The sequence below is a fragment of the Pongo abelii genome, chromosome 1 (genome assembly GCF_028885655.2).
Source record: "Pongo abelii isolate AG06213 chromosome 1, NHGRI_mPonAbe1-v2.0_pri, whole genome shotgun sequence".
NCBI lineage: Eukaryota > Metazoa > Chordata > Mammalia > Primates > Hominidae > Pongo > Pongo abelii.
Window position 1 is genome coordinate 195,963,337 of NC_071985.2, and position 13,176 is coordinate 195,976,512.

Below are 13,176 nucleotides of genomic sequence, written 5' to 3' on the forward strand. Positions count from 1 at the left end.
CTGTGACTACAGGTGTGCACCACCACACTTGGCTGTTATTGCCATTTTAAAAAAGTGAACTGTAAATTTTGTAAAATTCAGCTGCCTGCAGTATGAGAAGCTTTAGAAACACCCAGGGAGGTACAAACATGTTGGATGTTGACTTCTTCCACTGGTGATAACTACTTGGATAGGAGTGGGGTTTCTTTAGTCTGAGTTTGTCGCAGGTCTCCAGTTCAGCATGTGATTCGGGCGAGTGAGAGGAGGAATGTTACTTTGCTTTTCTGTTTCAGAATATCCAAGGGACTGAGTGAAAAGATATTTGCAAAACCTGAAGAACAAAGAAAAACACTGGAAGAAGATGTAGATGACAGAGGTGAAGTTAAATTATTTCAATCATTTAGATGTAATTTGCATATTTAGAGTTTTGAGAAACCTAAGTTCAGTCTCCAAATTATCTCAGTCATCCACATAAATGTTTGTCATATCTGGCAGATTACTTTAAATGTACATACTGTTACGCAAATTGAATTATCTGCTTTTCATTCTGCATATTTTTTAGGATTAAATTGGCAATTCCGGAAACTTCCTAGAAAGGGTTCATTATTAACCTAGAATCCAAGGGTGGGTCCACAGACAAAGAGGGGGATGTGTTTCCTGCATTTATCCATTCCTCCATTTGACCATCAGCTTTCACATTGAGAGCATGGCTCGGGGCATCCTTACCTGGCAGCCTCCTCTTGGCCTGCTTTACTCACCACTCTGCTCACTCGCTCTGTCCACATTGGGTGTCCTCCTCCTGATACATCAAGCTTGTTCCCACCGTTGGGTTTATAGACAAATTTTCAATAGAAAATTCCTGTTTGTTTATTGTTTTTATCCAGCACCTTCCAAAAAGGGAAAGAAGCGGAAGGCACAAAGGGAAGAGGAAGAGGAACATTCAAATAAAGCTCCCAGGGTGCTTACATCAAAAGAAGTAAGTGTCATAGGTCTTAAGTATGGCCCAGGTAGAGTAACTAGAACTCCAGTTGTCAAGACCCACTGAAACAAATGGTCCAGAGCTGAATCCCAAGAACCCCAGTCCTCGTTGACCTAGTTGAGGTCAGATAAATAGAGTCGGGGCTGGCCCACTAGATGCAGGTCCTTGAGTCCATGTCATATGTTTTAGGAGTTTCTAATCAACATCTCCACATGAGTGGACTATCCTCTAGAGGAGTCAGTTTCTAGTCCCAAGGGAAATGACCCAATGAGCAGATCTGCTTTGGGCAGATCACTGACCTCTGTGAAGGACAGCTTTGGAGCTGAGCTGTTCAGAGCTAGAGTGGGCCCTCTGGGGAGGGGAGTGGTTAGCAGCACTCAGCCTTGCTGCAGGGGACTTGTCAGGAGTGATGTAGAACAGATTCTTGCACTGGGTAAGGGTTGGATTACATGTGAATTTGTAACTTGGAGTTTCATAAGTCACAATGGAAGAGTAACCTTAGGTCTACGGGGGAGCCCTCCCTCATTAGCACTGCTTCCAGTAGCTGTGGAAGCAGCATGGGAAGTAGAACACAGAGATGAGAAGCAGAGACTCCTGTTTTGTGAATGACTTTCAGGGTTTTGTTGTTTTTTTCTTCATCTTTTCTTGCCATTTTTTACAGCGGAGGCGAGCAGTACGACAGCAACGGCCGAAAAAAGTTGGTGTGCGCTACTATGAAACACACAACGTGAAAAATAGGAACAGGAACAAAAAGAAGACCAATGACGCAGAGGGACAGAAACACAAACGCAAAAAATTCCGACAAAAGCAGTAATGTTTAAAAGGTTTTTATTAAATTATACAAAAACATGCAGTTAGAAATTGTGTTTTCTTCCTGCCCCGTTGGCATTTCTAAGGCCATAATGCATTTGTTCTGAAGTTTGACAGTTGAAGCCCTTCACCAGTGCTAGGGAAATAAAGCCTCCTCAACCTTAAGGATTTCAGTGATAAAGAGTCTGAAAGTCTAGCACTTCAGGTAGACTGTGGATGAACTAAGAGGTTCCGCAGTCACCCTGTCATATAAATCTCTGACAGAAATAGGGGATGAGGTCTATAAAATGGAAAGGGTGGTATTTCTTTTTTATTGGTAATGAATGATTTGAAATAGAAGCATACAGAACTGCAAATTTCAAGGACGTTAGTGTACATGGCCTGGGCTTTGAAATACAAGGAGAAGGTTGGGCACGGAAGAAATAGGAGAAAACTACAGTAATTTCTGCCTCATTGAGTCTGTGAAGTGGACCCACTTATGGCACATACATTCCTGTTTTAGAGGCCTGGAACTAGCAGATCTCGTGGAAAGAGTTCTTTCCCATGGAAATGACAACACAGGCAGGTCATTTGAGTGGAGCCTTAAAATTCCTCAGGATACTGGATCAGGGTAAAAGCTGCTCCTTAGATTCCAGATGAGAATGTGTATGGTGTGTTCAGCATGGGAAACACAGCATGGAGAACATGCGGAAATGACAGTGCTTCCATTGTGAGCCTTGAAGCTCACTGAACCCAAGACGGATGGCAGGTGGAAGCTCTGCTAAGGAGAGTCCCTTCTCACACCTCTTTCTGGGGAATGTGAGCATGTTAGTGCCTTTCAGGTAATGTTACTTGTGCAGCCTGACTGGAGGATGAAGTCCTCCAGCTTACCACCCTAGCCCACCCTGGCTTGCCCTGAACTAAAGATTTATGTCACTTATTCAAACTTCTGGGTCTACAAAACCAGGAGAGTGGAAGAGAAATACTAAAATGCAGTTGTCTAGCAGCCGTACTCCAATCATTAGCCATTAGACCTGCATGTGAGATTTGGTTACCTCTTCAGTTGTTAATTAACATCACTACTTAGGGGAGTGCAGAGTCAGGGCTTGATTTTCTGCAGGATAAGGGGAACAGATCTGTGCTCGGGGAAGAGCTGAGTTGCAGACAACTCACAAAGGCCACTGTGACTAGTATTCCTTTCTGGCAAACATTTACTTTCCAAAGCCATGGGTTTGACTCTGCCATTGTTTCCTAACGTAGGCAGTCTGAAACCGAGGAGGAAGGGGTCCAGTTGACTGGCAAGTGGGGATAATACATTAGAAAACCAAAGCTCCAAAGTGAGTTAGAAATGCATTAGAGTAGGGAAAAGAAGACATTAAGTAAGGAAGGCCAGAGGCCCAAGAAGCCCAAGTTAAGGTAGAAGATGAATTGTAGACTAAAAGTTTGAGGGGCAGAAAGGCAGATTCATTTGGCCAGAAATAAGTATTGGTATAGAGTGATGATGAGAAAGCAGTGGCTTTCTTAGAATTTGAGTTGGCAGTTCCCAAGGCTGGCTAGTAAGCCACACACTGAGACTAACAGGGCCACACCATCTTCCATTGCCCAGCCAGGAGCCTGGCTGGCAGACCTTAGGTGTTTGATGACACTGGAGTAATAGTGTGACTTCTGACAAATACCTAGGTGGTGTTTAGGGGAGGTTATGGCTTGTTCGCTCAGGAAACTAGCTTTTTATTACAAAGGGCTTATGATGATTTTATTGGCTACCAGAGGAACACAGTAAATAACTCCCAAGTGTCTTGTTGGAAATTAATCATGTGGAAATTATCACTTCTTTGGTGCAATAATGCCTTCCAGTTGGGCCTGAAAAACAAAAACAAACTCCATTAATACTTGAAACTTGCAGCCTGATACAAATAGCTGAGAGGTGATCAAAGTCTCTGGGAAGAAGAATCCAAATGCTGTCACTCCAAGGGTTCTTTTTCCCCTTGATCCCCAAATCCATATTTTCTAGATTAGCTAGCTTCTGGCTTGGCGTACAGTCTTAGTATATGAGGAGAAGCCAGAGCTGTCCTGGTTTCCACACAATAATGGCTCCGGGTATGATATAAAGCATTGAAAAGGATATTGAATGCATTGTTGTAAGGGCTTTTCATGGCTCAGATTTCAGGCCAGAATATGTCTGCTAAGTTAAACATTTGGCTCTCTGGCTGGGCGCAGTGGCTCATGCCTGTAATCCCAGCACTTTGGGAGGCTGAGGTGGGCGGATCACGAGGTCAGGAGACTGAGACCATCCTGGATAACACGGTGAAACCCCATCTCTACTAAAAATATAAAAATTAGTCGGGCGTGGTGGCAGGTGTTTAGTCCCAGCTACTCCAGAGGCTGAGGCAGGAGAATAGCATGAACCTGGGAAGCGGGGCTTGCAGTGAGCCAAGATCGTGCCACTGCACTCCAGCCTGGGTGACAGAGGGAGACTCTGTCTCAAAAAAAAAAAAAAAAAAAAAAAAAAAAAAAAAAAAAAAATTGGCTCTCTGGTTTAGGATCCTGGGAGTTCTGCTGGGACCAGAGGTTTGGGAAACAGCAAATTTTCAGCCACTAAGACAACTTGGCACACAATTAGAGAAATGCTGCCAGTGAATACAGAGCTGTCCCTCTTTGTTGGGGGGTGGGGGTGGAGAACGGAGTTTTGCTCTTGTCACCCAGGCTGGAGTGTGATGGTGTGATATCGGTTCACTGCAACCTCTGCCTCCAGGGTTCAAGTGATTCTACTGCCTCAGCCTCCTGAGTAGCTTGGATTACAGGTGCACATCACCACGCCCAGCTACTTTTTCTATTTTTAGTAGAAATGGGTTTCACCATGTTGGCCAGGCTGGTCTCAAACTCCTGACCTCAGGTGATCCACCTGCCTCGGCCTCCCAAAGTGCTGGGATTACAGGTGTGAGCTACCACACCCAGCCGAGAGCTGTCCCTCTTTATGTAAAGCTTAAGACACTTGGGAGTTATTTACTGTGTTCCTCTGGTAGCCAATAAAATAATACTGGACAGATCTTTAGGTAGGTCTGTCCTGGGGACAGCAAAGCTGCATTATTTGCAATGCAGTTTTGAGCCAATAAAAATAGCTCACTTCCTGTATTACAAGCCTGTAATTCCAGCACTTTGGAAGGCCAAGGTGGGCAGATCATGTGAGGTCAGGAGTTCATGACCAGCCTGGCCAACATGGTGAAACCCCATCTCTATTCAAAATACAGAAATTTGCCGGGCGTGCTGGCACATGCCTGTAATCCCAGCTACTTAGGAGGCTGAGGCAGGAGAATCGCTTCAACCCGGAAGGTAGAGGTTGCAGTGAGTCGAGATGGTGCCATTGCACTCCAGCCTGGGCAACAAGAGCAAAACTCCGTCTCAAAAGAAAAAAAAATTTAAAAATGCCAACTTCTAAAGAATCTTTCACCCTGGAGATTACAAGATTGCTTTTAAATGTTAGAAACATGCTAAGGTATTTGGTTTGCTCTTGTTGCTAATCCAGGAAGAACTGAGGAACTCAGGCTTATGAAAAAGGAATATGGCAGTTAAGGAAAGCAGCCTCAGAGGCTGCTAAGGAAACAGATTCATTTTTGGCTGTGAAAGTTTCTTGCTTTTCTTTGTGCAACAAGAAAAGTTCCAGTAGTGGTTAACAGAAAGCCTTCTTTATCGCAAATGGCCAGTCCTGCTGGTGTGTAGACCTAACAAGCCTGCAATGTCAAGACTGTAAGGTTTCTATCTGAGCCTAGGGAGGACAGGGAGATCCATCCAGGGTCCTTTGGCCAGGGCCATGGGAGAAAGCCACTAAATGTCGGTAGGCCATCTTTCCAGAACAGTGATGCTCAAACTTCTGCAAACATTAGAATCACCTGAGACCTTGTTAAAGCACATTGCTGGACCCCAACCCCGAATTTTCTGATTTGGTAGATCTGGGGTGGGCCCAATAATTTGTCTTGCTTTGCCAGGTGAGGATGATGTTGGTCTGGGGGCTACCTTTTGAGAACCTTTGGACCAAACAGCTGGGAGTTGCAGTGCCTGTAGCATGGCCTCCTGCCCAGCTTTGTCCACCAGCCCCCTCCCTCCTATCACCTCAGCTGAATAAAAGACCACTGCTGGCATCGGACTTCGAGGAAGAGCACCTGTGCCTGGGTTCCCCGACCACATTCGTGGGGAAGGTTTCTGATTTGAAATGGTTCTTCCTCTCAAAGGGCCCTGCTGCCCACTGGTTCTGACTTCTTCCCCGGTTATGCCCTGAAACAGTGCCTCAGAGGAGACAGCCATGGGATAGCACTACCACGCAAGCCACCTGGAGCCCAGCCCCCTCCAGGAAGGCTCCAACATACCAGCTTCCAGGGGAATGGAGTTCCACTTTTTGCCATATCCACCTCTTCCTTGAGGATGGGCAACTTTTTTCCAGGGAGAAGAATCCTTCACTGGAGAGCCAGGCTGAGGCGCCTCAGAGATTTGGAGTTGAGAGTAGAGACCCCCTCTGGAGCCCTCCCCTTCTCCCACCACCGAAGTCAGCTTCCTTTATCCTTTGGCAGTGCATGTGGACAAACATTTAAAAGCCATGGAAAAGGAACCGAATGCCTGGCCTGTGGGGCTGGGTCTCGGGGCAGGGGGCACCTCCACCACAGCCTGCGCGTTGATTACCTTCAGCTGCTGATTTGTTCGCTTTAGGAACTGAATCTCCTCATTGTGCTTCTTCTCCTCCACCTGCCGCCTCTCGCTCTCCCGCTTCTCAGTGGCTTCACATTTTGCCTTCTGCTCGTTCACTTGCCTCTCCAGGTCTCTCTTTTCCGTCTCCAATTCTGCAATCTGAGGAGAGAATGCCCAGTCATTCTGGGATGTCGCCAGGTGAATGGAATGGTGTGAGCCTGGGTGGAAGGGACATGGGACATGACATTGCCAGGGTATATACTGCCACCCAGTGGGAGGTCAGTGCCTGGCATGGAGCGTCCACAGCGGAGACAACTCTGCCAAGACCACCAGGCTGGCCGACATACTCAACCAGGGGTCCCTCACTGGGATGATGCAGGTCCAGGTGTCGTGACTGTCAGGAGAGCACCTTAGGAGGTCAGAATGTAGTGCTGGAATGACAAGCACGTGGCCCTGAGGTTTACAGAAGAGACAGGGGGCCAAGGGTCACGGTAAACCCCACTCACTTTCCTCTCCATGTCTGACTTCCCCTGCTCAGCCTGCAGTGCCTTCCTCATGCCAAACGCCACACTGCTCTCGTACAGGGTCTGGTAGGCAGCGATGGTCATGCGGATCTCGTCCCGGACTCGCAGCAGCAGCAGCCCCCTCTCCGCACAGTTGATGGTGACCTCCCGGATCAACTCATCTTCCAATGCACACACACCATGAGATCAGACAAGGCGTGGGGAGGGGGCTTGCAGTATGTCTACTGCAAACACCCTTCCTCTTGGGAAGGACATTAGGGTGTTCTCGCTTGGAGACAAAGTACAAGGCCTCAGAGAAGGGCCTCAGGGAGGGTGCCTTCAGTGGCCCAAAGAGCCTTGCCATGCAGTCAGTCCTCTGAACTTGGCACTTGTGAGCAGCACAGAGTCAGCAAGCCTGGGTCGGCCAGAGCAAAGGAGACAAGAGGCTCTGGTTTGTTTACAGCACTGGGTCCCCTCCCTTCCGGCATTAGGTAAAAACTGGTTACTACTCGAAAAAACCTGACTTTTTCTGTTTAAAGATGGCAGCTGTTTTAAAGCAGCTGGGACATCCTGTGTGCCCCCTTGGCTGCACTGGTTTGACGGAAACAGCAGGGTCTAGAGTTTGCCCATCTATCTCCCCATAAATGCTGACCTGGAGGGCAAACCATAATAACACACGGATAGGGAAGCCTGCTAGACCCTGCAGCTGCCTGAGGGTTTGCAGGTGGTTTGCAGATCGGCGTCCATAAGAGCCAATGAGACTGGGCTGGGTGACAGCCATTTGACACCAGCACTCAAGGAGGTGCATCTTAAATCTCTCATGTCTGTGGGTTAACAACAAATCACAATATTTTTCTGCACCAAGGGCCAAATATTGATAGATGGATGGATGGATGTAAATACTGAACACTAATCTTTCTGACTAAAAAATTAGCACATGCTTATTATAGAAAATCTTTGAAAAAACAGATGGAAGTTCTCATTTTACTCCAAACATCTGCTAAGGGGTGAGGAACTCAAGTTGCCAAGAATACAGTGGCTGGCAGCTGGAGGACTTGTAGAAGAGGCGGGGCTGGTGTAGGGAAAAGAAAGAGAGATCAGACTGTTACTGTGTCTATGTTGAAAAGAAAGACACAAGAAACTCCATTTTGACCTGTACCCTGAACAATTGCTTTGCCCTAAGATGCTGTTAATCTGTAACTTTGCCCCAACCTTGAGCTCACAGAAACATGTGATGTATGGAATCAAGGTTTAAGGGATCTAGGGTTGTGCAGGATGTGCCTTGTTAACAAAATGTTTACAGGCAGTATGCTTGGTAAAAGTCATCGCCATTCTCCATTCTCAATAAACCAGGGGCACAATGCACTGCGGAAAGCTGCAGGGATCTCTGCCCTGGAAAGTCAGGTATTGTCCAAGGTTTCTCCCCACGTGATAGCCTGAAATATGGCCTCGTGTGATGGGAAAGACCTGACCGTCCCTCAGCCCGACACCCGTGAAGGGTCTGTGCTGAGGAGGATTAGTAAAAGAGAAAGGCCCCTTGCCGTTGAGATAAGAGAAAGGCCTCTGTCTCCTGCCTGCCCCTGGGAATTGAATGTCTCAGTATAAAGCCCGATTGTACATTTGTTCTATTCTGAGAGGAGAAAAAACGCCCTGTGGCGGGAAGTGAAACATGTTGGCAGCAATGCTGCTCTGTTACTCGTTACTCCACTGAGATGTTTGGGTGGAGAGAAGCATAAATCTGGACTAGGTGCACATCCAGGCATAGTACCTTCCCTTGAACTTATTTGTGACACAGATTCCTTTGCTCACGTTTTCTTGCTGACCTTCTCCCCACTATCACCCTGCTCTCCTGCCGCATTCCTCTTGCTGAGATAGTGAAAATAGTAATCTGTATTACTATTTAGATAGAAAATAATAAATACTGGGGAAACTCAAGAGACCGGTGCCAGTGCGGGTCCTCCGTATGCTGAGCGCCGGTCCCCTGGGCCCACTTTTCTTTCTCTATACTTCGTCTGTGTCTTATTTCTTTTCTTAGTTTCTCGTCCTGCCTGAGGAGAAATACCCACAGGTGTGGAGGGGCTGGCCCCCTTCAGCTGGGAAGGGGAACGGGGCAGTTAGCTGTTGCTGGGTTGGTCAGGCAGGGGGAGAAGAGGGGATTCCAGCATGAGATGGGCTCCGGCTCCAAGGTGCTCAGGCTTGGATCCGTGCTGAAGGTGAAGGGAAGGGAGTAGCAGGGTGTGTAGTGCCCACCCCTCACCTGGCTCACTCACCAAAACACTGTGAGTAGAGTTCCCTGCGGACAGGGCAGATGCCTGTTTCCCTGGCCTGCCGCTGCTGCAGCTTTAAGTCTAACTGCTCCTGGAGGTGCACCACGTCCATCCTGGTGCTAGGGGTGCTGGACACCTGCTGGATCCATAGCTGCTTGTCTTCCACCCACTCCCTGTGGCAGACACAGCGGGGCTGAGCAAAACCCATTGACTTGAAGGTCCCTAGCACATGAGCAGAGAGGGCCCTTTGAGCCCTCTGCCTGAGTAGTGGTGAGAGGCAGCTTTGCCACCAACCCACCAGAATCCTCCATCCCTTGGGGTGTGAGGCTCCAAAGCCACACCCACTATACTGCCTCCACAGGGATCTTGGGAATGGGTGGGTGGTGGACAATTTCCACCGCAGCAACGGGCCTCTGTGAAATCATTCCCCACTGTTCCAGATCATACCCTCCTAACATGTTGAAGACCGATTTATGGTTGTTGCTTGATGTGAACAGCAGGAACTACCCACCAACTTATGCGGTGGGAAACACGGGACATCATGAACCTTGTGCGAGCCAGAAAGAGGCAGATGTGTGTATCGGGGTGGAGAGGTTCATGAAGGTGTGTGCCTGCGTAGGCCCCCATTTCCCTTTTCCTCATAGCCTTACAAACTGTGCTGTCAACTTATTACATAAAAATAGATGAAAAGGCATGTCCATTATCAATGTGGCTGCAGAAGAAAAAAGCAAGAAAAGGAGATCATGTTGGGCAGAGGTGCTCTGCTATAGCGAATTCTCAAGGAAGGCCTGGAAGAAATGAAAGGAACCAGGAGAATAGCAAGGGAAGAACATCTTTGGCAGTGAAAACACCAGCTGTCAGGGCCCTGTGGTAGGAGAGTGAATGAGGCATTTCAGAAATAGCAAGTGAGGCCCCTGTGGATTCAGCACAGTGAACAAGAAACAGAATAACAGGAGATAAGGTCAGGGATACATCATCATAGGCCAGATCATGCCACACCTTCCAGGCCATTGTAAGGACTTTTGATTTTAGTCTGAGATGGGAAGCCACGAAAGAGTTTCTGGCAGAGACTGGCATGATCTGACTTATGACTTAGGGGCTGTATGGAGGATAGATTCTAGGAGCAGAGTGGAAGCAGTGTTTTCAGATAGGAGGCCACTGCAGCAGTGCGAGTGGCCACCAGTGACTAGGAGCAAGATGGTGGAAGCAGAAGTGGTGAAAAGTGGTTGGATTTGGGAAAGAATTTGAAGGTGGAGCCAAAAGAATGTGACGAAGGATAGGACACATGCTGTGAGAGTGATCAAAAGGAATGAAAGGTGGTTTGAGTCCCCAGTAAAAAGGAGAATACGGGGGATGAACAGATTGGGGAAGGAAGAAATTGCAACTTAGTTTGGACATATTGAGTTTGAGATGTCTGTTAGATATCTTCATGAAGATGATGAGGAAGTAGAAGACTATATGGTCCTGGAGTTTAGTGGAGAAGACAGGGCTGGAAATACACATTTGGGAACCATCAGCACATAGGTGGTATCTAAAGCCATGAGATTGGGTGACAGCATGCAGGAAATGAGGGTAGATTGAGAAGAGGTCTCCCACCACCCTGCGAGGATCCAGCCATATGTAAGTTCTAGGAGCTCTGTGATACTGGGAGGAATCCCCAGCCAGGAACAGAGGCAGAGTGCCTCCTCCCACACTCCCAAAATCCACGATGCAAAAGTTTAGGCCTTCTCCCAGCCACTGCTCCTACTTTCTTACCTTGGGGGTAGTATGGCATTCAAGATTTCTTCTGCCTGCTTTGTAGGATCTGGGACACAGGGAGTTGAGGGGAGCTTGGTCTTGGGTAGCTGTGGGGCTGAACCTGAAGGTCCAGGCTGCTGGGGGCTGACTTTCAGTAGCCGAGCCTGAGATGAAGGCACAGGTGAGGGCAGGAAATGGTTCAGGAGCTCAGCTCCACACATCCCCAACCTGTAGATTGCTCCAGGTCTTCTGCACAGCCCTCCCCTCTTCCTAGCCTACTTTGGGTCGGTCTTCTCAGCAGAAATTATGTCACAGAGCTGAAGGAGGCCATGAAGTCTGGCGCCAACTCAATGCTTGAACAGGTGTTTCTGGCACACGTGCTCAGGCATGTGCTTTCACACCTCTGGTGATGGGGAAATCACTACCTCATCTATTCTTGGACCCGCGTACTATGAAGAAGAGTGAGCCCCATCCATCTCCCTGGGACCTCCTTCCCCACCCTAAATCTGCCCTCTGGGGTCACACCCAACATCTGGGCTTCCTATACAATCCTCTCACCCTCCTTCTCCGACTTCCCAATTCCCTTTACTCCCAGTCGCTGCAATCCCTGTCCCCTGAGATTCCTGACCCTCAATGCGGGAATGTGTCTTTCCCTATCGGAGTTTCGAGGCTCCTTTGTCCCCCGAGCCCCCGTCCTTACCTTAGGGCTCCGTTTCTCCGTGTTCCGGCTCACCAGCACCGGGGTGTCGTACTTGAGCAAAGAGTCTGCGGGGGGAATCATGGCGGCGGCGAGAGTAGCAGCCCAGCAGCTGCCCTGTCCAGTGTGGGCCTTGTTTGCCGTCACCATGGAAACCGCTCCCTCACTCCCGCCCCCGCGCTTCTTGGCCTGCGCGGAGCTTCGAAGTGGGGCGGGGCCAACAGCCGGCGAGTTTCATTCTGCGCTCCCTGGGCAGAAATCTCTCGTGCCTGGCTTCTTAGGCCTTCTGCTCACCGGTTCGCCCCTGTACTCTTGAAGGCGAGGAAAACGGCGGTTCGAGTCCCTATACTCCCTAGCTCGCGATTTGAAGTGGGCAGATCACCTTTGCCGTGCTCCAATTTTGCCACCTGAAAAACAGGAGTCATCTCCTAACTCCTCATGAGGGGTTAAGGGACAATTCCCAAAGGAAGTCATCTGGAGTTCCTCGGTTTTTTGAAGTTTTTTTTGTTGTTCTAGTTGTTCCCAAAATGTGTTTATTGAGATTGTTTCCCACTCATCTTGATTCAGAGTGCTTTTAGTGCTGCTTCCTCCTGAAGGAACATCCTTCTGTAAGCCTTACTTTTCCTCCTGTAGGCTGGCAGAGGACAGTGGAGCAGCCAACACACAAAACTGCCGTTTGTGCATGGCTAAAGACTGTGGTTATTTTATAGCATCCTGGGCATTTATCATCCATGAAGTAGGAATTGGGGCTCTGCACCAGGCCTTTCTTCTTGTGTTTCCTCTTCTCCTCTTCTGGGGAGGGATGAAGGAGATCCTTTGCGAGAGGCATGTTCTCGTGGGTAGGTCGTCACCGCAAGAAAGGGCTTGTTTTGTTTTTTAAATTGAGACGGAGTCTCGCTCTGTTGCCCAGGCTGAAGTGCAGTGGCGTGATCTCGGCTCACGGCAACCTCCGCCTCCCGGATTAAAATGAGTCTCCTGCTTCAGACTTCCGAGTAGCTGGGACTACAGGCGCGTACCCCCATGACCGGCTAAATTTTGTATTTTTAGTAGAGACGGGGTTTCGCCACGTTGGCCAGGCTGGTCTCGAACTCCTGACCTCGTGGTCCGCCTACCTCGGCCTCCCAAAGTGCTGGGATTACAGCCTTGAGCCACCGCGCCCGGCCTGAAGTATTTTTCTAATTAAATGGCGAAATGACAAAGTAGGAGCCAATGGGAAACCTCCCCTTTGCCCCCTGAAGTTTCGCTCAAAAATCAATTCACAAAAGGCAGATTAATTGGAGAAAAGGCATACAAATGTATTTAAAATGTATACACAGGGAGAATCACAGCATGATTACCCACTCCGAAAATGGTTCCGAAGCTTATATACCCTCCTGGTAAAACAGGTTTATGAGGGTGGGAGAAGAAGGAATTCTGTTCAGCAATTACTAGGCAGAATGAATAAATAAGGGAACAGAGATAAATTTGTAAATAGTTTTTTGTTGTTTTTTTTTGTTTTGGTTTGGTTTTTTTGAAGACAGGGTCTCACTCTGTAGCCCTGGCCGGAGT

At 48.3% G+C, this 13,176-nt stretch overlaps 3 protein-coding genes across 3 annotated transcripts in view; 1 reads left to right on the forward strand and 2 right to left on the reverse strand.

The window, feature by feature from the left end:
• GNL2 (G protein nucleolar 2) overlaps positions 1–1,810 on the forward strand; it is a 29,038-nt gene extending 27,228 nt beyond the window's left edge. The window contains 3 exon segments of the mRNA NM_001159788.4: positions 273–355; positions 864–955; positions 1,620–1,810. Of these exon segments, the coding sequence (NP_001153260.2) occupies positions 273–355; positions 864–955; positions 1,620–1,772 (328 nt within the window). The 3' untranslated portion in view covers positions 1,773–1,810.
• A 1,662-nt stretch (positions 1,811–3,472) lies between these two features.
• Positions 3,473–12,178, reverse strand: DNALI1 (dynein axonemal light intermediate chain 1). Its single transcript, XM_002811031.5, has 6 exons — positions 11,632–12,178; positions 10,950–11,095; positions 9,198–9,367; positions 6,931–7,109; positions 6,419–6,583; positions 3,473–3,607 (listed from the first exon to the last, which is right to left on the reverse strand). The coding sequence occupies exons 1-6, from the start codon at positions 11,776–11,778 to the stop codon at positions 3,572–3,574; spliced, it is 843 nt and encodes a 280-aa protein (XP_002811077.1). The 5' UTR covers positions 11,779–12,178; the 3' UTR covers positions 3,473–3,571.
• LOC112128754 (small ribosomal subunit protein eS27-like) lies at positions 12,151–12,497 on the reverse strand. The gene has a single exon (XM_024231582.3). It carries the CDS (start codon positions 12,455–12,457, stop codon positions 12,203–12,205), a length of 255 nt encoding a protein of 84 aa, XP_024087350.1. The 5' UTR covers positions 12,458–12,497; the 3' UTR covers positions 12,151–12,202.
• Between the last annotated feature and the right edge of the window lie 679 nt (positions 12,498–13,176).